The sequence below is a fragment of the Mustela nivalis genome (genome assembly GCF_964662115.1).
Source record: "Mustela nivalis genome assembly, chromosome: 4".
NCBI lineage: Eukaryota > Metazoa > Chordata > Mammalia > Carnivora > Mustelidae > Mustela > Mustela nivalis.
The window spans coordinates 72,447,990-72,474,314 of NC_139023.1; the positions used below are offsets into that span (position 1 = coordinate 72,447,990).

Sequence of the window (26,325 nt, forward strand, 5' to 3'; positions counted from 1 at the left end):
AAAAACTTTTTGTCACAAACAATGCAGCTTTGGGTTGTGTTCTATTATCAAAGCAGTTGCATGTGATATGTTTCACCCGTAAGTTAAAAAAGAAACTCCTCACAAAGCAGTGATCATTTCCTGTTTCATTTTTCATTTTCTTTTCGCATGAAGAGCTTTTGTCCCTCACTAGGAGTTGCTTTAAATCTCTGAGAAGGTCTGTTCCGAATTTACTACTTCTGGATTGGTTAAGATCCCTTTAAAGTGTGTGCTTTGTTCTCTGAAAAGCTTAGGTCAGTTGAGCAACATGCTGTTGTGTTTTTTTTTTTTTTTTTTTTTTTTTTTAAAGAGCTGAGTAATGCTGGAGCCTTCTCATGTGGCTGATGCAAACCTGGAGAATTTGCATCATCATTAAGCTGGAATAAGTTGGTGTGACAGGCAGGAGCTTAAATACCAGCCCCTGAGGAAGCTGAGCTGGTCTGTAATCATAGGGCGGTAGCAGCAGCCGCAGCAGCAGAGGTAGTCTGAGGTGGTGGAGGAGCGGGAGCACCATGAACACACAGGTGTTTTCTGAGGAGTAATTAGATAGCTGTGAAGGAGAAAATACACCTTTGAGTTCCTACCTGTGAACACAATAGCGCTGAAAGAGACAGTCTGAAAGCAGAGAGGAAGAGGTTTGGTCAGTCCCACCAAGAGACACAAAGTTGAAAGTTTGGGGTTTTTATTTTTATTTTTTTTTCCTCCATTTCATTTTTCCTGTGTGTCACTACAATGGTCAGAAAGCCTGTCGTATCCACCATCTCCAGTGGAGGTTACCTGCAGGGGAATGTTAATGGGAAGCTGCCTTCCTTGGGTGGCAAGGAGCCCCCTGGGCAGGAGAAAGTGGTGCTGAAGAAGAAAATCACTTTGCTGAGGGGCATCTCCATCATCATTGGCACCATCATTGGAGCAGGAATCTTCATCTCTCCCAAGGGCGTGCTCCAGAACACGGGCAGCGTGGGCATGTCCCTGATTATCTGGACAGTCTGTGGGGTCCTGTCACTATTTGGTGAGTGCAGCTTCTTCTCCGGGGGGGGTATGTCTGTGGTGCTGGGCAGTTTACTTTCTGAGAAAGCAAAGAGTCATTTTTAAGGAGTGAATGAATGGCACAGACTACGTCAAACTTTCTGATTTTTGTTTAAGTGTGCGAACTGCCCAAACACAGTGTTCACTGTTGGCAGGACCCTGAATTCCACCACCTTCCTTCCTGCAGCCCGGAGTCCCTTTTCCTGACTAAGACAGACTGTTTCTGACTTCCCTGTGGCGGTGAGAGCGAATGCGAACTGATGACCCAGTAAAATCTACCAGGCAGTATGCTTCCTTACGTATGTTTGAGGCGTCTTGGAAGCCGGCACGCTGAATGAAACACCTGTGAAGTGAAACCCAGCGTGGCCTATTTAGACACAGAACTGAGCATTCAGCAGAAGTGTTATCGTGTTTTTATTGCCAAAACAAACCAGGGGGGATGGGGTGCAGTCTTTTTAACTTTTTAACCTCGAGTGCTTGTCAGTTCCTAATGTTTTCTCAACAGTCCTTGCCATGATATAGTATGTGTTGGCACACAACTTGATTCCTGTGATAGGTGGGACTATTGCAAGGGTCTGAGCATATTTCAATTTTTTTTCAATCTTTCATCTCTCCCTAACACTTGTAAACTTTTAAAGTATGAAGAGTAAAATTGGAATTGGGTGTTAGCTTGCTGTGCTCTGTTTCCTTCATTTATAGTTCACTGGGTCTTCAGGGACATGGATAACCTGTTCACCTGTCTACCTGTCTGCCAAGTCAGTCTGAACAGAACTACTACTAGAAGTATGATGATCAATTTTGCTTCCAAATCTAGATCTCTTTTATTGATTGATGTTAATAGCAAATAATAAATCTCTTTTATGGGGTCGGCAAATTACTAGAAACCTACCTGAGGTAGTTATAGAGGTGACAAAAACTGGTGGACGGTCAAAAATATTTAAGTTTTGCTTACACTGTGCAGTAAATGTCTAAGATATATTTGCTCTTTTGTGGCAACTAGTGTGTTTTAATTCTAAAAGGGTCTACTCTGTAAAGGTATTAACCCAAAGCTTTGCCCTAACTCTAGGGCTGAGTCCTATCTCTTGGTCCTATGTGTACCCATCCTTCCATTCTTAAGGCCTTGTCATGTTTTAATTGTTACTTTGGGTGTTCATCTAGAGAACCTAAATATCCATTATTAGGAAGAAAGTATTTCAAGGAAAACTTGTCAAAACAGAGCCTTAGAATAGAAAGATCTGTAGAAGAATTGTTTTTCAGTTTTTAGAAAGTTTGTGGTATTCTGTGTGGGTCTAGCATGCCCATCAATAGACAAACAGAAACCTAACTCTTGTGCTTTTTAAATGACTTTGTGCACCTTTAGCCTTTAATTGTCTACAAATACTTGGTAAATTGAGAATAAATCGATGTCTAATAGGAAAAAACATAACCAATTTCCTGGACTTTTCATACTTCTATACATGCAGCTCCTACTCTGTGATTGGATGTGTGTACAAAATAAAGTTATTCAGGTATAATAAAATGGATTGGTCTGAGGATTGAACTAGTTAAAATGCTATTATGCTATGAAAATATGGTTCTGTGTAAGTATACCAACTCAAGCAGATGCGCAGGGGAAAAAAAAAGTTAAAAGGACTAGCTTGGTGACACTTGAGCTGATATTCTTTGGTTACTAATCACAGGGCGCATGCTCCTGGATTAATCTACTTATCTGTATTTACATTTTGTCATTTAAGTTCCTAGGAATTTTTGACAGGAGTGCCTTTCTAACAGGAAGCAAAGTAAACTGTAAGGAAAACAAATCTTTTTCTTAAAACTCTAGAACTCTGGGACTAATAGTAAAGAATCTGTGTATTTGGTTTACAATTTTTTTAAAGCCAGGGACAGTACATGGATCTTTACATCCTGTTCTGCACTTTTTTCATCTGGGTAAAATGGTTATAGGGCTTGAGACTTTTCAATGAAAATCTCATTCCTCCAGAACTCTATTTAAACCTCTCCTGGAGTTTCAGCAAAGCATACACAGGTTAGGTATTGATTCTCTGGCAATAAATTTTGAGGTACTTAAGACTTCCCAATAACATTTTGTATTGGAAGCTTTTTTTGTACAGACTACCAACATGGCTACTAACAGAGTAAATTGCAGGTAGTTACAACTAGTTACAAATAAACAAGCTATATTAGTGATCCTCAATATCAAACTGTAGATTAGTTACCTTTAAAATCATCTGTACAAATTTTAAAATAATAGATTTCTCTGGATCCCTCTATTGGAGATATGGACTCACTTGGTAGAGAATAGGTGTGGGGCCTTATTCCTTATGTGTATTTAAATAAAAATTTACTTACAGGTGATTCTGATACAGGGCTAAGTTCAAGAATAGGATAAATGATAGTAAGATTCCACTGAATATCCAAATTTTGCTCCTTTTGGACAGTTCTGCCTAAAGCTTTTCTGATCAATAATAATTTCCCACACTTTCAGACTCTGAAGTAGCTCAGCCAAAAATTTTGCTACATTTGAGTACTTTGCAATATGAAGAGAATTTTTTTACATAGTATCAAAATGTATTTTTCATTTTCTTGATAGTTAGTTACTCAAATTAATAAGTATATTTCATGAGGTGTCCTCAATGTATCAGGCCCAGTACTGTCTTTGGAGCCCATTATCACATATATACACACAACTCTCTTATGAGGTGAGAACCGAGATTTTCCTTTTACCAAGGAAGAAATATAGTTTTGGGGAGGCTATGTAACTTGCTCAGGTCCATGTAAATTGTATTGATAAATGCTGAAATTGCTAGCTGTTTATAATTAATTTTACCTAATATACGTAAGTTATAGCATCTCTTTTAAGCAGTATGTTATTTCAACAACCCAGAAGTGTGCACTTCAAAAGTCCAATAAAACCTTTTCTAGAAATAGAATATGGGAGTCAAAATTCATTTTGTTGATGAACCATATCCTACAAATTAAGTGAGGTCTTGCAAGGCCTAGAGTCTATATTTTTATGAAGAACAAATTAATCTTGTTAATTTTGATGTGCAACAGAAATATCATTAAAAGGATTCTTAATATAATGAGGTCAATTTGAGACACTTCCTTGTCTTGGTGTGAGTTACTTTAAAAATAGGTTAGTGTTACTGGCATCTATCTTCTCTTTTCCTCAGATTTGAGATTAAAAATTCTTAATAATATGGTACTATTTTAGAAGTTTATCTTTACCATTGCAAACAAAATTATACTGTTTGAATACAATGAACTCGATCCCAAATATGAGGAAGATATAAAAAGATTTTGGTGGCTTCTAACAATCAAAGGACTATTTCTTCTTTTGAAATAAGGATCTCATTCAGACCAAATGATGTCAGAACATCTCATATAACATAAACATTATTATATAAATTCTACTACTAGATGACTTGGTACTATTTTAACTTTGTACCTTTTTATTATGTACATTTCACAGGAGCCTTGTCCTATGCTGAGTTGGGAACAAGTATAAAGAAATCTGGTGGTCATTATACATACATCCTGGAGGTCTTTGGCCCATTACCAGCTTTTGTACGAGTCTGGGTAGAACTGCTCATAATACGGTAAGAGCATAAATAAGAAAAAAAAATTAAGGAAAAGTAAATCCATTTATTATACCCTTTCTAAATCATCTTAATTATTTTTAACTGATTAGGAATCTGCATGTCATGTGACTATGTTGTAGACATGTCTGTTTCAGGGTTTGAAATGTGTATGAAATACCTCTGTCAATTATTGTGTTTATGCAGTTTTGTCACTGGCAGTAGTTCTCGAACCATGCCAGACTTTTAAGGTAACTAATTTTCTTTAATGTTCAATTATTCTCTGACATTTCTAGAAAATATGTTGACCTGAAAGGATATGAAGCATGAAAATCTGACTTGATAAATCATACCTTTTGGCTGGCCAGACAAAATTGAATGCTATGCTAATAGTTTTCTTCTTGTAGATTACGTCGTTCTTTAACTTCACTGTATCGTGACCAGGAAACTTCTGTGCCTAACAACTTAATGTGTCACTGAGTTTACTACTTTATAAAAAACAAAACAAAACAAAGCTTGAGTGACTCACTTCCTCTTGTTAGGCAAATCAGTGAACTATAGTTGCGAAAAAAAATTTTATTGTTGTAAGATACATTCTTCTTTCTAATTATCTTGGCTTAAATTCAAACCAAATAGTGCTAAGTCACTCTGAATAGCAAATTTCTTTTCCCTTTGTGGGAAATCTTTGATGTCATCTGAGAAGTGTAGAGTATCATAGTTTCTTAAGGCTGACTGCTACCATAAAATGTGACTTGGGCATTCTGATTGCAGAGTTTAACAGAAATAGCTGGAGAAACTTGCTCTTACTGTAAACTTATCAGACATATGCAGCTGAGAGCTCCTGTGAGCTTTTATTCTAACACTTGGGGCAGAAGGGGCAAATGCGGAGCTAATAAGTATCGATTTGACACTAAGCATGATTTTTATAGTCGTAGGTATCTCTTTTCTAACAAAGAGCTTAGAATAGTATTTACTCCTATAAGTCTGTTCTCATTTTAGACAATTCAGCATTATTTTAAACTCATTATAATGGAATAATGATATAGAAGTATTTTTGTCCTTTTCTAAAATCTGGGGTTTGCCAGGGATATATACCTTCAGCTCTTTTTTGATTTATTTGAATACTACTCTTCAAAGGCTAACTTAAATCCTGTCTTTTCCACAGTTCATTTCCTGTTCACCGTAGTTTATATTTCTTTTCTCTCTTAATTCTTCTGAAAAAATGCAGTGTCTCCTTCTTTGACATTCAGCATATCTTGTATTCTTACTTAGTATTTCCAGGTGTCTATGTTCTGTTTCTCCCATCAGAACTGCAGACATTTGAAGTACATAAAACCAACTCTCACACTTTTTGAAACCATTATACTTCTTAATCAGTGTCTTGAGTATCACAGTAAATTCTTTTTGAGTGGCAATATTAAATTATTTTCAAGTAATTTAGTTCTTTTTGACCAAAAGTTTAAGTTTCAATATTTTGAATATAACATTCTCAGTATTCAAATGAGGACACTACTTATTCTGAGCACTGGCCTATCAGGATGGTGGGCTTTGTCGCCTGATATAGCTGCACTTGAATTCCTCTTCAGCTATGTATTTGTTGCATGGCTTTGGCTCATTGCTTAGCATCATAATGAACACAATCTCTCTGTTCACAGTAGTACAGATACAGTGCTCATTCACTTATTTATTCATTCCTTAAACAGCTACTGAGTTTGCTTAGTGGTATGTTAAAGAGATCTTAAAGTGGAATGAACCACAATTCCTGTTCCCAAGTAGCACATAATTAAACCTTAGTTTAACTGCAAAAGATCTGCTTCTGGTGTGTGTGTGTGTGTGTGTGTGTGTGTGTGTGTGTGTGTGTGTACTGACAGAAGAAATAACCTAGATATATTCTAGAAGCTTATTATGAAGGGTTCATCTATTGCTTTGTAATAAGGGACTCACAGTGCTTGGTTGGTCTTCCAAATAAGCAGAATAATGAATGACTTGAGGATTCACAAGATGCCTAGGTACTTTAATATTTCTCATCTGTTGACAGCACCCATTGTGTCTAAATACTTAAAATGATGATTCAGACTTTCCAGGAATAACCTGTAGAACATAGATTTTAAGAAAAAAAAATCATACATCAGTACATAGCAGAGGTCATTAGATTGAACTCAAGCATTATCCATATATTTAAATATTTATTGGTTTTCTACTTAGGATAGATACTGTACTAAACACTGGGAATAAAACAGTGATTAAAATGGACAGAATCTTAGAGGCGCCTGGGTGGCTCAGTCGTTAAGCATCTGTCTTCAGCTCCGGTCATGATCCTGGGGTCCTGGGATCGAGTCCCATGTTGGGCTCTTTGCTCAGCTGGAAGCTTGCTTCTCAGTCTCCCACTTCCCCCTGCTTGTGATCCCTCTCCCACAGTGTCTCTCTCTGTCAAATAAATAAATAAAGGCTTAAAAAAAAAAAAAAAAGATGGACAGAGTCTGGAATTCATTTAGCTCAGGGTCACATGAGGGAAATAGTTATCAATCAAGAATCACATACTGAGGATAAAGTTGCTACTGTGATCAGGACCATGAAAGGGAAACCATGAAACTCGGTAAGAGGGTGTACTCATGGAACTCTCACCCAATCGGAAGATTAAAAGAACTTCCTTGAACATAAAAAGATTGAACAAAGATATGAGGTATAAAAAATTTGTCAATAAGTCGCAGGGGCTCCTGGCAAAGAGTATTCAGCTCCTTCTAGTGGGAAGAAGCAAACCAAGAGGAAGGGAAAGCTTAGACCAGATGGAGCCGTAACTAAAGGATTTTGCATATCCTGAGCATGTTTTGAAAACTAAAATGATGTGATCAGATTTTAATTTATACATTAAGAATTTGCAAATGATGAAGAATAAAAAAAATCATCTTTTGAGGGTGGAAGAGGAGAGGGTCTTTAGGAAAAGAAGAAAATCAAAAAATATATGGTGCTGTCTAGTACAAGCAGGCTGACTTTGGAACATAATGGTGGTTGGTTTTTCTGACAATCTAGGGATTGAGCATGGGTGCTGAGTAACTATGAGAAGAGAAGCTGAAAGTGAAGATTGGTATGAGAAATTAGATAATTCCATGAATTTGCCTGTGTATCTAAAGAGCATGCATTCTTATAGAAGTGAATGTAAAGGCACATGCAATTTTCTCTTAGAAATATTTGAAGAATTAAAGTAGAGTGGTTTGTTACCTCTTTTATTATAGACCTGAACTTATTTAATTTTCTTATCTCTGGGTATTTATTCAGTTGTGTAAAATCATAACAGCATTTCTATTTTTTAACTTATACTTTGCATCTGAATATTTCTATGAAATTAAGAATAATCACTTGGCTCTTCAAGTTTTTGTACTGGAAAAAATAGGAAGAATACAATGTCAAGATCAAAAGCATATATTTTCAATGAGCACTTATGAATAATAATTTCTGAAGTTGGGTTTTGTATTCATTCTCCTGACCATGCTCCATTCATTAGCACTGTACCCTTACCCCATTTGTGCTTGCGGCTGGAGTTTAGTTGTTGACTTATTGAGAGGACTGCTTCTTGTAAAGCCCAGCTCCATCAGGATCTCAAATAATAAACTAGATTTTTAAGGGGGAAAAAAAGTCAGATCTAGGAAAGCAGGGACAAAATTGATAGGACCCAGTCTTGCTTCATGCATTTGAGAAGTTTAAACTAACCACCAATGTTATAGGCCATATTTTACTTGGAATGTCTATGACAACCTAATCAAATACGAAGTTTGGAAAATTACAGCATTTTATATTTAACATGTTCTTTATGTTGAATAACATTACCTCAAGGTGGAAAAAGTTTAATGAGGATGCTATTTGTTTTTTCCTTTGTTAACCTATTTGTTTGTTTGTTTGTTTGTTTTTTCCCAGCCCTGCAGCCACTGCTGTGATTTCTCTGGCCTTTGGACGCTACATTCTGGAACCCTTTTTTATTCAATGTGAAATTCCTGAACTTGCAATCAAGCTCATTACAGCTGTGGGCATAAGTGAGTATCATTGATATAAATAAGGAAAGGAGAAAAAAAAGCACAAGTGATTAATGACAAAGTTTCTGTAAACTTTTTGCATGATGGGACTGCTCTCCACATCCTGCTCCTTTGGCTTCAGTTCCTTGCCAAATTCATGTTGGAAAGTAAAGAAAAAAAAAGTATTCAGAGTGATCCCTGGTATTACATTACATGCTAGTTTTGCAGTGGATCAATAGATATGATGGGTAACCTTCTGAGATGGTCAAACAAAAACCACCTTATTAGTAGAAATTTAAAGATGAAAACCCAACGATTTTATGGATTTTTGAATTAGAAATTATCCTTCCTCACTGATAATATGTTGAATGATAACTCCCTTATCTTCCGGGAGTGCTGTTCATGTGTAGATTGTGTATGTTGTATTTGTGCATTTTATAGTGTTAGCAGACTGTCACCCTCAGTGGTGTAATTTTAGCTGTCCATTGATGGTCATGATAAAATTCTACTTTTAATATGTGATTATTAATACCACTTCTTAGATTAGGTCTCCAGATTGGGAATTTATTCATTTTTATCAATGTGCCCAAATATTAGGCAATTTTTGAAAGAAATAAAAGAGGAAAATACATAGCATTACATAAGCCACGCCTTTCAATATTATGGGAAACAATAAATTAAGACCAGGTGCTAATTAAATCAATTTTAAGAATCAGTATGGTCATGTTTGAATAAGAACTATCTGGAAATAGTAAACAACACAAGAATAATTGAATTGCGTACTCTTGAAGAAAATTTCAGTTATGCATGGCTAAAGTGTTTCAGTAGAACAATGAAGAGAACAATGCGCATTTGCCAGTTAGAGAGGTGAGTGTTTTGTTTACAGGAAAGAGTTAATTACATATAAAAATATCTTATGTGTAGATACATATGTTTTTGAACTTAGGCTCATTCTGGATTTGCTACTTTATCCACTAAACATGCACACACTATTATTCTGTGAAATCTTTGAAGAAAGACAAAGAAAAATACTCGAGATAGACATTTCTGAGTTCTGGAGAGGTAATGGCAAACTTAGCTCATCATGCCCTTAACATACACTACAGATGTGAGACTCAGGGACAAATCGTTGAACCATTCCACACCTCAGTATTCTTACCTGTAAATCCACCGGAGTCTTCATAGGGTGTTTTGTGAGGATTAAATGATATTAACCAACACAGCATATGTATAGTGGTTTGGGTAATGCCTGCAATTTCTTAAGAACAAATTGCAAAATGGTAACTATTGATGCTCTTGTGAGAAAACACCATTGGCAGTTCCATAAGACCAAGGGCCCTTTGACTGCTGTATTTCTAGCCCTTCACATGGTTCTGTGTGTGGTATTTGTGTTTAATAAATATTTGTTGACTGACTGATTCTATGAGAAGAGGTCGAAGAATTTTTGTTTAACAGAAAAATCTACTTGTTAAACCTGGAGGATTACATATCTTTAGTTTTCTCAGGCAGTAGGACAATGGTGGTAAATTAAACAGAATTTGTTCAATGTAATCTTCGGATCTAATACCATGAGCTTTTGTAGGATGAACTGTCTTAGCATAGTAGTTACAGCTTTGGCTCTGAAGGCAAACAGGCTGGAATTGAAATTTATTTGTGACAGTTTCTTAGTTTTGTGATTTGGAGCTAAATATTAAAACTTCTTAAGCATTACTTTTATTTATTGGTAAAATATCTGTGAAAAGATAATCTGTCTTAGATGACTGCAGAAAGATGAAATTACATCAGATTTTTAAGGCCTTTTGCAAAGTGCCTTATCTGTATAAAGTTCTTGATAAATCTGGTCTCCCACTGGACTAACAGTCATTATTATAACCATTATATTCTTGTCCCTCAAATCACTGAGGCAGAATCATACCGTGATCATTTTATTTGAAAAGAAGATAGAGATAATGTTTTGGGGAGGCTTGTATATTTGCAATAGAAGTTTTAAAAACTATATCTATTTTAGGCACATTTATTTATGTATTTATCAACTTAAATAAAAGAATTAGCAAAGTTTCAGTAGATTTTATGTAAACATTTACAAGTCTGCAAATATTACCTAATTTGGACTTCAAATGAGACGGATAGTCACGACATACTACTACATGAAAGAGTCTGGATGATTCTTTTTGTTTATCCCAGTGCTATTAACTTTTTGAAGGGAAAATTTGTATTTTGGAGGAGAAAATGGAAACTGTTCAAAGCAAAATTTTAATGCAATTATAGGTGAGGCTAACTAAGCAAGTTGTGGTCTACCAAACTCTTGTAGTAGAGATTCGTGATGGAAGAGTTCACAAAGCCTGAGTAAATCTTGAATGAACCTGAACATTTTCTTCATTTTTGCCATTAGTTATAACATTAGCTTATAAATTTTGATGTTCTCTAAGTCTGCAAGCTTGAGGACTAGATAACATTTTCCATGTAAAGTCCTTATACAATGCCTGCCATATAATAACAGTTTACAATTATGTAATGCTTACCAATTTTATTTTTAATATCAAGATCCTCGACATAGACTGTCTGTCCTTTATAAAGATGTTTATGGCTAGAGGTGTTTATCTTCTCTGAGATCAATACATCCAGGAAATGACTGCTAACAAAGAGAAAGGTAGCCCAGGCAGCTGTTATAAAAAAAACATGGAATGATCACTTTAACCCACCACATGGCTTACCTATGGTATCCATATATTTTGTCAATTTAGCATGAAGGAGTCAGAAGTAAGAAGCCAGAGAGAACCTGAATCTGGGAGAAAAACCCATATATTCAGGCTCAGTAATCTTACTCAACAAATCCACAGACGGACTTGAATTATAGAAGTACAAAAGGAAACACTTGCCAGTCCAGTCCTTCACATTTCCTTAAAGATCCTCTTTAGAAACAGCTCTCTTCCAATATGTATTTCTTGTCTCCAGTATTTATACATATAGCTTTTATGGCTGGGTTTCAGTCTTAGAAAACTGCACTATAAATAAGTAATTAAAAATTGTATCTCCCTGTATTTTTATTCTGATAAGAAAAAAGAGGCCAAAATTAATATAAATATAGTTTCTAATGTGTGAATTTTGCATTTACTATTCAAAGGAAGTAAAGCTAGGGGGGACCACAGAACTTACTCAAATTTCTTTTATTACAATGTGGGTAGATAATCTATAAAAAACAAAATAGATATTATTCGTTGCAGAAACCCAGAAAGCTCTTGCATTTTGTGAATCCCAAAGCCCCTTTTCAATATTGTTGGATAAGCGACATATGTAGACTTAAGTTTCTGTGTAAAGACACATGATGAAACAGCATTTCTAGTCACTTGAGGACCTTCATGGTCCCCCTGTACTGGCTGCCTTGTTACTTGTTAAGCCATGTACTTTAGGGTCATAGAGGTACATCGCAGCTGGAATTGGGTGTACCAAATAATTAGCATTCCACTCATTATTAAGTGTCCACCTTCACTTCCTCCTAACATTCCTCCCCTCCCCTCCTCTCCCCTCTCCTCGCCTCTCTTTTCCTTTCCATTCCTTTTTTTCCCCTTTCCTTTCCTGTCCTTTCCTTTCCTTTCTCGCTTTCTCTTTGTCCTTTTTTTCTCTCTATACAACAGCTCTTTTCTATAGTGAAGTACTTTCAGAAATAGTGTTTTAGGTTTTAGGAGCTCTATTTAAAAGGAAACAGTGCTCTTTTGTTGGTGGTGGGAACATGAGTCCAATTTTTTTCAGGCCAATGCTGCATCTCCTTAACTAAAAAAAATAATGCTTTTCATATGATGACTCATTTATCACAGAGTCATTTGCATAGAAAAAAGAAAAAAAAAAAGAATAACTGGATGATAAAGTGGGGAGCAGGGTTGCATTAAATTATTTTCAGCACGTAAGTGTTTTATGTTTGAGAAAGAAAAGTAATTTTATTTTTTATCCTTCTTCTGATAAAGTAAAGCACTCTGCCATTAACAATAGCCATGTCTTCCTTTATGTGTTTAGCTTCAAACATAGGTAAAATATTTCTGTTAGCCTTCCATGGAGATCATTTGAGGTTCCAGCCTTTCTGATCATTCTCATCATTACTTCTTTGAAACACCTCATCATTAGTAAACCCTTATTTAACTTTATATGAGATCTTCTGATTTCTTATTTTCCCATCCTTGAATTTTTCAAAAGTTAAAGTTGTTTTACTGATTTTCACTTAAAATGCTGCATGTTCATTATAAAAATTATTAAATACAGAAAAAATAAATAAAAATAAAACAAAATGCAACATTCGGTCATCTATAGATACCTTCTGTTAGTGTTTTGGTAAAGACTCTTTCAGATTTCTTTCCTTTCATTTCTCTCTGTCTTTGCGTCCTTTATCTCCCTCTCTCTGTCCATCCATCCATCCATCCATCCATTCATCCTTCTCTCTGTAACTTGCTATACTGATCAGTAATATATCATGAACATCCTTTCATGCAATACATATTTAGCAGCACCATGATTTTTAAATGGCTGCATAATAAATCATTAAAAGCCTTCTTTTAGGGCCCGAGGTTATTTTAAAATTTTTTGCCATTACTGAATATGTTATGTGTTGGTAACATTTGCACTGATTCTAAAGTTCTGAAATGAGCTAGTGATTGTATAAGCCAATGGAGACTATGAAGATAATCAATGACTGTATAATAGGAAAACTTCCTATTGCACCTGGAATTATAAAAGTCTTGTGTGTTATTTTGTCCCCTGAGAAATATGTTCATACATTTGTGTTATTTGTTTAAGAGGGATACACCTTTTTAAAAAATAAAGCTTATAGATGATAACTGCAAACATCAGGTAGTTTGCAGGAAGTAGCTTTGGCAGGGGTGGGAGAGCTAACAATGAATATAAACTTCTGGAAAGAGCATTAAGTTGAAACCTGTGGTCTAGAAGAACCTCTGGAAGTCATTCCAGCTGAGTATAGAAGTCCGGTCTTAGAATATCATCATTCATTTCATGCCTTCTTAGCTGAAAGACAGTTTTTTTTTTTTTTTTTTAAGCTGAAGATCCAACTCATTCATTCATTCAACAAAATTGTGTTGATTATATTCTTGGGCCAAGCATGGAGATGGACACTAGCAATACAGAGATAGAAAATGCTTGTTCTATCCTCTGGGTTATCATGGGCTACTATGTGGGGAAAGTGGATAGTTGAATGTTACTCCGGAAACTGTAGATGGCATCATTTAGAAAGTCTGCTGGCTTCACACTCAAGGTGTGTCCTAGTCCGGGAACACTTTAGGACTCATTACCTATAACTCTTTTTGTCTACGTCCCTAAACACATCTTGGAAACCTATATTTTTTAGGTTGAAAATCTCTCCTTCATGTGCTGATTGGAAGGTGGAGTGGAAAACCAGAGTGCTCTCACTAGGGCTAGTTCTGAGAGTAGAGAATAAGGTCCTAACCAAATTCTTGACATTTTTCTTGAGTCTCTCCATTCCTTTCCATTCTGGCAGGTGCATATGTGTAACATCATTACAGTAGGAAAGAGTTACCTGACTTACCAAGCTGCAGAGTCATGTTCAGCAATCTGATTGCATATTATGATGACTTCAGGATTTGGTTAGAAGATATTTTTATATGACTTTTAGGAAACTATAGTATATGCCCACTCTTATTGACATATACAAAGACCAAGAAATGAAATTTTACTGTCTGATAGTTTTGTCCAAGCTTCTCAAACTTCAATGTGCATTAAAAATCACCTAGACATCTTGTTGAAAAGTATCTATTAGGTCTAGGGCAGTGCCTGAAATTCTGCATTCCAGAATGCCCCCAGGTAATGCCAACTTTGCTGGTTAATGGGTGGCATGTGAATAGCAAGGACTTAAGATGTCTTCGTGCCAATGAGAATTCACCTTCTGTACCTTCATCTGTTTGTTTGCAGCTGTAGTGATGGTCCTAAACAGCATGAGTGTCAGCTGGAGTGCCCGGATTCAGATTTTCCTAACCTTTTGCAAGCTCACAGCAATTCTGATAATTATAGTCCCTGGAGTTATGCAGCTAATTAAAGGTATGGACTGGAAAGTAAATGCTTTTTAAAACACGTATCTGCTTTTGATCTTTCCTAGCACTAACTTTCACTTGTACTAGCAGAATCTCTTAATTAGTCTCTGTTTGTGGAACTTAGACTCTATACTGTCATCTAATTGATTTGAAAGACTGCCGCATTGGGGGTGCATTGGTATTTACAGCTGAATGGCAACAAGAGAATTAAGACTGGGCCAAGCAAAATAAAGCATCAGTGAATTCTCTCCAAATAAATGCTTTTTCCACTCCAAATGGAAAAACAAATCTGCCATTAGTTTTAATGACAGATAACCATATCCCCTTATATTTACTTTAAAATCATTCACTAATAGTAATAAAGACTAAAGAAAAAAGGATAACTGGAAAATAAGATGGCCAAAAATTCTTTTACTCTATAGCTATTGTAACTTTTACCTTGAGAATAGTCTTGAATGAAGGAGAGGCAGATACGGGAGTAACATTCCTAAAAATCAAATATCTGACCAAAAAAAACCTTGTAAAAACTTAATTTTTATTGTTACATTATTTTTATTTCTTTTCTTTTTTTTTCATTTTATTTTATTTTCAGTGTTCCAAAATTCATTGTTTATGCACCACACCCAGTGCTCCATGTAATACATGCCCTCCTTAATACCCACCACCAGGCTCACCCAATCTCCCATTCCCCTCCCCTCCAAAATCCTCAGTTTGTTTCTCAGAGTCCACAGTCTCTCATGGTTTGTCTCCCAGTCTGATTTCCCCCAACTCAGTTCACCTCCCCATTTCCCAATATCCTCTGTGTTATTCCTTATGTTCCTCAAGTAAGTGAAACCATATGATAATTAACTCTCTCTGCTAGACTTATTTTACTCAGCATAATCTCTTCCATTTCCATCTATGCTGATACAAAAGTTGGGTATTCATCCTTTCTGATGGAGGCAGAATACTCCGTTGTATATATGGACCATATCTTCTTTATCCATTCGTCCATTGAAGGGCATCTTGGTTACATTATTTTTAAAGTAAAATATGCATTTCTATGGGAAATGTAATATCATCTTGGGAGAGTATTTGTAGAGTTGAAATAGGAAAAGATGAGATGGTTGAGCAGGTGATGTTATTTAGAGTTACAGGGAAGAAGGAACATGTGATTGCTTGGATTCAGTGGAAGTTGTTGGAAGAATAGGAGGTCCAGGTGAATTGTTTAGTTAACAATGGGTTTGATAGTAGGAATTAAAAAAGTGAGATGAAATTATGAAAGAGTGACATATAACTTGGGCATGTTAGGTATGTAATGTTTACATTGATATGATCTGTTCCAGGAAAGGGAATTTAGGGAGAAATTTTGTGAAGTTGCAGGAGAAGAATTACACAAGACAAAAGGAAACACCAAAATTTAGCAAAATCATGGCTGATGGTAGAGACATCAAACAATAACACTGAAAGAGCTGTCATTCTGCAGTTAGGGAAAGGGAGCAGCTATGGTCCATTTACTAATGGAAGATCTTAGAACTCTCTGGGCTAAATGGTCGTATCAAATCCAGAGTAAACACAATAAAGATTTTAATGCTATGGCTTACACTAAAGAGAAGACGTGAGCTTGCTCTTCTAATTCACATTGGCTGCCACAGAGCTGGCCTGCTCATTTTATCTGATCCCTTAGAAATGTAGAGAACATTATTAGTGCTTCCTTTTTACGGGCTAACTCTTTAGTCTTTTCTTCCATTTTTGTAAGGCATTTTTTCCATTTTTAGAAAATACAGAGATCCTGACTCATTGACCCTACTTAAGTTCTAGTTTAGGTTCCAAAAGATGATATAGTATCCTTTAAAGCTAAGATTTTTTTTTTTTTTTTTTTTTTTTTGTCTAATGTAAGACTGTAGTCATTTTTTACCACCTATTTATATATGAATGTGAGATGAGGTGAGGTTTCCCAAATGTTATTTTATTGAAAATTCCTTAAGAGCAGAGATTATAATGTATCTTTTGGATCTTTTTCAACACTAAAAATAGAATGATCCTTTAATTAATACTTGCGATACCTATCAGTGTTTAATGTGAACAGGCTTCCTTTTATAGCCCACCTAACAGGGAACGGCTGTAAGAATATTACTACATTTAAAGTAAAATTTTAATATTTTGGAGAATATTCTTAGCAATCATATTTACTCTATTAATACAAAATGTTGATTTTTCTTTCTGTCTAACTCAATCACAAATTACTCACGTTAATTTGTAACTCTAGGAAGAGAAAAACTTTACTAATACAGAGAGTACATTTATTTCCACTCTAATCAGATCCTGAAAACAGTTGTATGTTCTGCATTTACTTATGAGGACTTGTTAAAAACTTTCCTTTAAATATTATTACTCTCATATTTTTGAGACCCCTGTAATTCATCCAAAATATTCCTGAAGTCTAGAAAAGCCTCTCTTCTGTAATACTCTCAAAATGACATTTTTTTAGGATTTATGCTTTAGGACCTGATCTTTAATAAAGTTTGGTTTTTCTTATTGCTTATTCAGTACTCTACTCTTAGAATATTATCTCTTTAGGCCAAGGAGACCATATGTCATGATAAAAGAATATTCAACAGATGTTTTTATCTGAGCTCCAGTATTTATATTTCCCCTGTATGAAGATACAGAGATGTTTTAGTAAAATAGGCATTTTTTAATTCACTGTGTCATTTTTCTTAAATGAACTATACTTTGGAATTGTATACTTTGAGGCAAAGTTATTTATTGTACAACTCAACCTTCTCCATTTTTGGTCTCAAAGCTCATACATATTGTATTAATATAAATTGCTGTCTGTACAACCCAGGCAACAACTGAGGTTTCAGTGAAGAGAGAGCATCATAATCAGATACGTTATCTACCTTCCAACCCTTTTTTCCCCCCAGATAAACAATGGATTTTATTTTATATAAGTGTATCTCAAATATTACAAGGGACACAGTTAAACTAAAAAAATATATTTTCTACAGAAAAATAACATAGTGATAAATATTCTGAATCTTTCATATACTCACCCCTCTTTTATTTACTTGAGTGAAGACCAATTTTGAAGCAAAGTCACATTTCCCATTTGGGTGATCTCATTTGCTATTTTCTTTGAGAAAGAGACTTTTTATGCTTATCTTTGAATATTGTCTAAGTCTGAATTTTTTTAATCATCCAAAGGATATATAAGAAAAGGCCCAGTATGATTCACAAAATAGGGAAAAATGTTATGAATTAAAGCATTCAATCTACATGCTGATGTAAAATTTGCTAAGATCTATCTGTTTCAAAATTCAGCATAATTTCTTTTCAGTGTTTCTAGAAGGAAACCATGCCATTCTCTAAGAGTCAGTGGACTTCCCCTGTAAAGGGCCAGTCAGTAAATATTTTCAACTTTGCTTGCCATACAGTTTCTGTCACAACTACCCAACTCTGCCATTTCAGAGTGAAATCAGCCATAGACTGATAATATCAATCCTAAAACACAACTAAGTGGGCCTGGCTGTGTGCCAATGAAACTTATTTTTCAAAAGAAGCATTGGAAGGCAGATTTGGTCCACAGGGTTTTGTACCACTGGACGTACTTAATAGACTATAGGGGAAAACAGAAAACAGAAGGAAAGTTAAATGATATGAGAAGGTGGTTCTTGGGTCTTTTGCTTCCTTCTCATTGAGAGTAGACATGTTGATATTTCTTTCCAAGTGTAGATGCCAAAGACAGTCTGCCCCAAGATGGGCCACTTTGATATGAACATTATTTTGAGTTAAAAGCAATCAAAACCTAGCAGATTCAGGAAAAGCTCTTTACCTCCCCCTCAACTACCTGCTTATACTAGGAAGAGAGCTAATAGCAGAGATTCCTCTTTACTTAAGAGACTCGTCTTACATAGTAGGGCAACTTTTGTTTTCCCAAACTCTCCTTCTACCTTCCCGCTAATGTTCTTTCTCCTCTTTATACCCTCAGAACACTACCCCTCTTCTTAGTTCATGTAACTATCATATTACTTCCCTGTCTTTGGAATTTCCATCTCTGTGGGGGTTCCCCTTAGGTACAGTATTAAATTTGATTTTCTCCAGTTAATCTGTCTTATGTTAGTTTGATTCTTAGTCCGGCTAGAAGGATCATGGAGGGCAGAGAAAATTCTTTTTCCACAACACAAGCATTATATTATCTTTAGTTAAAAGAATTCTATCATACTCCTATCAACTATAGCTTACAGAGTATTCTTTAGTCTCCTTTCATGCTCAAACTCTGTAAGAGTAGAGGCACGCTCAGACAGGAACCATTTTGCTCTTTGCTATAATTTGATTAAAAGAGAAATATGAAATAGCATTAATGGTGAGCAATATGCTTTGGGGACTCCTCCTCTAGAATGGACATTTTTAATAGATGCATCTGACAATGATCAGGGAATGAGAAATATGAATCTGAAACAGTATAATTCATCCCCAACCCTTATATTTCTTTCTCCATGTTTATGGTTAAAATATGAATAATAAACAATTCTTTGAAAAGTCCTAAAATCTTTCTGTTCTCATTGCAGGGCAAACACATCACTTTAAAGATGCCTTCTCAGGAAGAGATGCGAGTATTATGGGATTGCCACTGGCTTTTTATTATGGGATGTATGCATATGCTGGCTGGTAAGTTGATATCTCTAGATCTGGTGGTTTGCATGTTTCATTGATTCCTTCATTTACTTTAGTTAAGTGCCAGGCAAGGTGCTTGATGAGTGTGAATAGTCACAATCCAGCACAATCTGCCTTTCTTGAAGTGGGAAGGATGGTGCTGCTTCCTCCCCCTGCAGTTACTGTGCGTATGGCTTAATGTAAGCATAACTGAGTTTTTCAGTCAAGTTGACCATTAAATTTAGCCTGATATAAAAAAACAAACACATCTAGGTCTTAATGTTGCCAAAAAATCTGTTATGGACACTAACTCAGGAAACAAATGGGGAGCCCTGGTGCACATTGCCAGGGCCAACTGCTCCATCTTAGGGAATCCTGAGGGGACTGGGCAAATCGGAAGCTCCTAGCTGCGCTTGCCAATATTGTTGCTGAACAAACTCTGATGAACCTGTTGCTAGAGAAACCAACAACTCAAGCAATGAGGGTTTGGAAAAGAGAAGGAGAGAAATTTATTTCAGATGCTGGCACCTGGGGGAAGAGCAGGCTCAAGCCTTAACAGCTGACCTCTCTGCCTATAAGATGGACACCTAGAGTTTTACAGGGAGAGGTTCGGGGTTAGGGGGTAAGTGTGAGAGCAGACAGGGTACACATAATCATGGGTGGGGTGGGAATGTGTTCAGCCTATGATCATGGGTAGGGAAGGAGTCATGTGGGTTTGTGGTCTTCTAGCATTCTGTTACTATCAGGACTTTTCTGGTCCAGTGGTTAGAATGTTCTGGTCATTGCAAAATGTCTTTGTGCCTCAAGAAAGTACAAGAAATAAGCAAAATAAGTTTCAGTTAGAGCATGAGTTAAATGGTTTTATTTCCGGTTTTAACTGTTAGGGTCTACAACTGAGCAAGGGAACTCACTGACATTAAGAACCAAAACAAATCACTTATAAGTCTGTATCAGTGAAGATATAATAGTGCCATGAGAAATTAAAGATTAATTTTTTGTTTGTCAAAAGGCCTTTCAGTTGAAGCTACAAGGCTATTTGTGAATAGTGATTAATTGATTTTTTTCTACTTTCCTATGAGAATGAAATAATTCAGATATAGAAATAAGTGAGATGTTCCCAGGAGGTAAAATGATCCTCTAAAAGCAGGGTAGGAAGAACTAAGATAGTGAAATCAGGTATACTAGATAATGTTACATTAAAGGTTCTTACAAATTCTTTAAAATTTCCTCAACATTTGAAAAACAAAATATGCAGCAAAGATGATTAAAATCACTATACCCTGGGTTCATTTCCTTTGTGCATGTTCAACTGTGATAGTCATTCTGGCTGATGCATTAGAACTTTGTATTTATGACTTATTTTATTTGGGAATTTGAATAACAATAATCATGGAGAAGAGTGATTTTTTTTTTTTACTAATTAAATTTTATTGACTTAAGAGTCAGTGGGAATGACTGTTATAAGAAAGCCCACAAGGTAGAAGAGTGTTGCTTAAACATCAAAATCATTGTAGTAAAATTATATTTCACTCTTTTGGAGTAATTAGTCGCCAAATCTCTTTTTAAAAATGATTTATAGAGCTAATACTTGTAGAGCTTTAGCTGTGAAAATGTTCTATGAACATAAAAATAGTACCAAAACCACACTAACTCAAAAATTATACAAATGCATTTAATATAAAATCTATTTACTTCTGTTTCTTTAATTTTTTGATTCGTACCTTCCAGCTAGTGCATGGAATATAAATATATGTTTCAAAATAAATAGGGTATTTACCCTATTAATCTCACTGAATTGTGAAAATATAGCATTAGAGGAAAATTAAGAGGGTATAGGATTTTAAAACTTTAACCTAGCTTTTGAAACAAAGTACGTTTGAAAGGTATTAGAAGATTGTAGCTCTAAATGATATAGTGTAAAATATTTGTATATTCAAGAAATATTCTTACAGCCATTGTGGGTAAGTATTAATCTTGAATCACACAGTACATTTGAAGTCTTTTTATTTTTGTCCAAAGCACAATGTGGTGCTGGGCAGGGAAGAACAGAGTTGTGATCACAGGGTTAGTAGCAGAATCAACTATTCTATGGCTATTCAGCCTGGATCAAAGCTCTGGTGCCCTGGGGCAGCAGCCAAGCTACTGGGAGGGTAACCCAGAGACCAGAGTGAAGTGGGGAGGTGGCAAAAGCTTTCAGCTAGAGCCAAGTGTTGGGAGCCCAGCAATATTCAATCAGGAATGTGGAATGTGGAGATAGTCACAAGGGAGATCTGATTAATTCTATTGAATGAAGTCTCTTTTGCCTGTGAGTGTCGTGCGTCTGTTCCCACGGAATCTTAAAATATTCTTCTATCCAGCTCACTCTCCTGCTCCCAGCACCAGATATTCAGGTCAGCAGCTTCACGTTGAGAAAACCTTCTCTACTTCTGTCAGCTTTGGAGGGCTGAGAGAGTTTTCCATTTTTCTCACTCTTTTCACTTTGAATTATTTTATTATCTTAATATTCCATTTTATTGATGCTGAACCTAAAGTGCTACTTGTGTTAAAATAATTTAAAAAATAATTTAGGTGATATAGGCAGACTTTATTTAACAATTCATGAAGTGGGCAGTCTCTACTTTAAAGAATCTCCAAAACCACAGAATGGGGTGGAAGACAGGAAGCTTTTATAGGCTAGGCTTTTATAGAATTCTTTCAAAGAATAAGGAAGAGAAAAATAGAAAATGAATAAGGAACAAGGAAATAAGTATAGATCCCAGAGTTGGCGTTTGGGGACTAAGTGGCCCCATTTTGGGCCTAGAAATGTATTTCAGCACTCTCTTTACAGGGAACGCGGGTGTTATGTGAACTTTTGTTTATACTTTTACCCATGTGATCTTTCTCTCCACTCCCTATTTTAAAGAAGAGAAAACTGTTGATTTCCTCATCCCTCTCTAAGGGAGGTTCAATTACAGTGCTGGTAATGAAGGCTGGGATTTTAAATGAAATGTTACCTGATACAAGTGCCTCCTGCAGAGACAGAAAAGTAACTGCTTTTCTCTATCCGGGTGGTTATACTACCCAGATGCTGCTTTGTGGATAGGTAGAAATAATCTGATTGTTAATCTACGGCCATCAGTTTTGGAAAAAAGGAAGCCATGTCTAGAAGAAATAGTCTGTGGGTTCAGAGTTTCCGAGGAAAAACTAATGTCTGCTTGTAAATGGAGCAAGATGGAGACGAAAGGAGTTCACAGAGAGGGTTATTCATTCCCTTCCCAAATGTGATCCTGCCTGTCTGACCTCTCTCTGTCTTTCACAGTATAATGACAAGACTAGATGGTGGAATTATAAATGGGGCACCGTAAATGAGTCTTCACTCCCGGTGCTGCTGCCCTGACAACGTTTGATGCAAATAAAACGTGTGGGGGGCATTGCAAATAAGTCAGACAGAAGCAGCTACTGTCATCAGAACTTAACCACCTAGGGTGTAAGTAAAAGCAGGGAGACCTTTGTTTTCCAGGAGGCCTTGCTCTGTTAGCAATTCAACTTCTACATGGTGAATTCAGGAAAAAGACCCTGCCAACACTTGGGTCTGAATAGAGCAGGCTTTTGGCTATGAGGAGTGCAGAACCTTTTTAGAATGATGAAAACTCCTTCACAGAAACATGATTGGGGGAAAGAAATCATTAACCCAGCCAGGTCACAGAGTTGGGTCAGAGCAACTTTAATATTATTGCCAATGTCTGCATTCAGAGAGATAGGTCTGCTAGTCTTTCTCGTGGCCCAAGGGAACTCAACCAATTTCAGTCCCATATCCTGATCCAAAGCTAAATATTGCTTCGTGGGGTTTTTTAAAACTGTGTAATAGAAAGTTTTTCAGTGTCTTTTTTCCTCCCTTTTAAATCCTATCCTCGGTAGATTTAGTCTTTTTAAAGCACCTGCTGGGATTATTTTGTACCATTGTGTCAAATCTAATCTAAAGAATAAGCTTCTTTTTAAAAATAATTCACATAGTTGGGTACTGGAATGCATTGCCCGCTTTGTGGTACTTTTTATACACCATTATGGAAAAGCTGAAACAATAGATCTTGTGAACGTTCTCTAGAGGCCTTGAGGAGATGTAAAGCAAGGAGAATGCTATGGACTCATTGCTGGAGACTAAGAAAGCATAAAGGTGTATTTCCCACAGGATGTGAATGTTTGGACCAAAATAAGAAGCTTTCTCCTTCACACCCCCACCCTGCCCCAAGCCCTTTCCTTTTCTCTATTCTCTGGAGCTATGGCAAGTATTTGAAATTGTGTTCCTTTTTTCACAAATATTTCCTTTCTTGCTATAAACATTGTTGGAAAACACCAGTTTTTAAAACAACTATTAAGAAGGAACTGGATTATTTTTGACATGAGAAGCCTGGAAACATTTCTGTGTGTGCACGTGTTTATTTTATTTATTTTTTTTCTTTCTTTTTTTGCCTACATGTCCTTCCTGTACTTCCCATTGCTTAAGCCTTATAACAAACACATGAAATCCCTCAGAGTGCATATCCCAGACATAAGTATTGATTGTTGATTGCCTTCCTGGTATAAACATAGACTCTATCTTTAGAAAACTTACTTTCTAGTCATTAAAAAATACCCTTGATTGCTAACTTATTAGATCACCTTACTCCTCCTGTTCTGTCAGCTATTCAAATATTTCTACTTAAGACATAGTCCTTAAAATATTAGATGCCTTAACCTTGTTAAAAGATAAACTGAAGCCTATTAAAATGTTTAAGAGTTTATTTGAGCAAAAGTTGATTTGAATCAGGCAGCATTTCATCTAGCAGATAGAAAGGAGCTCTGAGGAACTGTACAAAATGAGAGTTTTATAGGCAGGAGGGAGCAGGAACAAAGAAGTTTGTGTAGGCAAGAAAGCAGGTTGGTTTTTGCAAGGTTATTTTCATGTAAGCAATGGTGGGGATCTGTCAGGCAGATTACCTAACTAGTACCAATCAAGTGATTTCCTGATTGGTTTAAAATTCCTTTACTGGGAGAGCAGAAACTGGAATTGTCTTGGTTTGGTGCTGCAGGGCTAAGCATAAGCACTCCATTTTGGACTTATTGTCTAGTTTTTGACAACCATGAACGTCAACTTCCTAGTTGTGAATTTAGGTGGGTTTTTATAAAAAATGAGATAATGAGATAAAAATTTAGAATTTAGATGGGTTTTAATAAAAAATGAGATAAAACTGATTTTCTATTTCTTATTTTAAATTACGAGATACTTTAAATATATTTAAGTCTGTTGGGCTAATATTCTAGCCATTTGGTTTTAGGTAGAAGAAAATTCATACTTACAGACCCAAGCTTCTGTGTACATATATAATGGCTGTTTTACCTTCTGCAGAATGGTAAGAGAACAGAAGAATGTTTTGAAAATATGACTCTTTTATTTTGTGGAAATGGCCTAAACCTATCAAATGAAGAGGTAGAAATGTGTTTGTCCTTATATGTTTAGCTTTCCCAGTATGAGCCCTTGGTTTTCCCATCTTCATAATTCAGTCATCTATGAATGCTTATTTGAGGATGGAATCTGCCTCAACTGTACATCTTGAAACTTTGAAAAAGAACTATATGTTGGCTAACTGAAAATAATAATAATAACAATAAAGAACTCTAAAGGCTTCAGAGAATCTCCATTTTGATGGAAAAATAAGGGTGAAAGGTGGTAGACATTTTCTGGGTGGAACAAGTAGAGTCACAAAGTGAAAGAAAGGAATCTGAATTTCTCTAGGGTCATAACTTTAGGGTAATACTTGTAATCTTATGAAACTTGAAAGTGAACTATTGTATGTCTAGAATACCTTTTGCCATATAAGGGGCCCATAAAAGTCTTCAGAACTTGGCAGAAGTGTCCAAAACTTTTTGTTCTTTACTTATCCACTAATAATGTAGCGACTAACAATGTGTCAAAAAACAACTTCATAATCTTGTGACTTGAGGTTATTTGGATGAGCATATACCAGAAAACAGTGCATGGAAAGGAAAAAGTGCACCTTGAGAATCTAATATCTTTGATACCATTGTTGGTTCCTACTTGCCTTTTGTGCTTATATATCGCCAACTCCCTAAAACTGAGAAATGCTATTGTGTTGTAATACTTCTCTTGTCCTACAAGCTTCAACTGACTTGCCAACACCACTACAACCTGTATTCCTGGAAGCCAAAGGCCATTTGGTACTTAAATTCTGTTCTTACTGCTTCTGCCACACTTCGCACTGCAAAATATTTTACATTGTTGCTCCTACCCCTGTGCTCATGCAGTGTACTGAGTCTCAACAGTCCTTACACCACTTCACCAGGGCTAGATGTTAGGCATCTTTGGAGACTCCACTAGGGTGATGCTTTCTCTAGAAAACCTTCCCAACTTGCCAGTCTGGATTAGGCCTTGTCCCTGGCTCCCATTGTGCCCTGTGCTGGTCCAGCAGTGACACCTGCGCTGTGTCCCACTATTCTATAGGCTATTCTATAAACTGTGAGCTCCTTGAGGAGGAATACTGTGGATACCCAGCTTTGTCTTCCACAGAAACATAATAATCTCCTATATTGCTGGGAGTGCAAAAATGGGGAAAAAAATAGCTTGGTAGTAAACATACATCTACCCCGTAACCCAGTGATTGTATTCTGAGTATATGTTGAAGAGAAATGATTGCATGGTCCCCCCAAAACATGTACAGGCATATTTATGGTATCTATTTATAATAGCTCTAAGTTGGAAGTAATCCAAAACCATCAACAGTAGAATGGATGGTGTAATAAAATGTGCAATGTCAATAAAAATAATGAATTATTGCTACATAAAACAGCGTGGATAAGACTCCCAAAGAAAAGTCCAGAAAAAAAGCCAGACACACACAAGTAATTATTGTGTAGTAGTAATACAAGCAAATGTTTAGTCTACTTTTTTTTTTAAGATTGTATTTATTTATTCAACAGAGAGAGAGCACAAGTAGGCAGAGAGGCAGGCAGAGAGAGGGGGAGAAGCAGACTAAG

At 36.1% G+C, this 26,325-nt stretch overlaps 1 protein-coding gene across 1 annotated transcript in view; it reads left to right on the forward strand.

Annotated features, from left to right (window-relative positions):
* The first annotated feature begins 454 nt into the window (after positions 1–454).
* SLC7A11 (solute carrier family 7 member 11) overlaps positions 455–26,325 on the forward strand; it is a 76,823-nt gene continuing 50,952 nt past the window's right edge. Inside the window, exons 1-6 of the mRNA XM_082727590.1 lie at positions 455–1,027; positions 4,514–4,640; positions 8,532–8,647; positions 14,558–14,683; positions 19,230–19,329; positions 19,461–19,514. Of these exons, the coding sequence (XP_082583716.1) occupies positions 751–1,027; positions 4,514–4,640; positions 8,532–8,647; positions 14,558–14,683; positions 19,230–19,329; positions 19,461–19,514 (800 nt within the window). The 5' untranslated portion in view covers positions 455–750. The remainder of the gene's footprint in view (positions 1,028–4,513; positions 4,641–8,531; positions 8,648–14,557; positions 14,684–19,229; positions 19,330–19,460; positions 19,515–26,325) is intronic.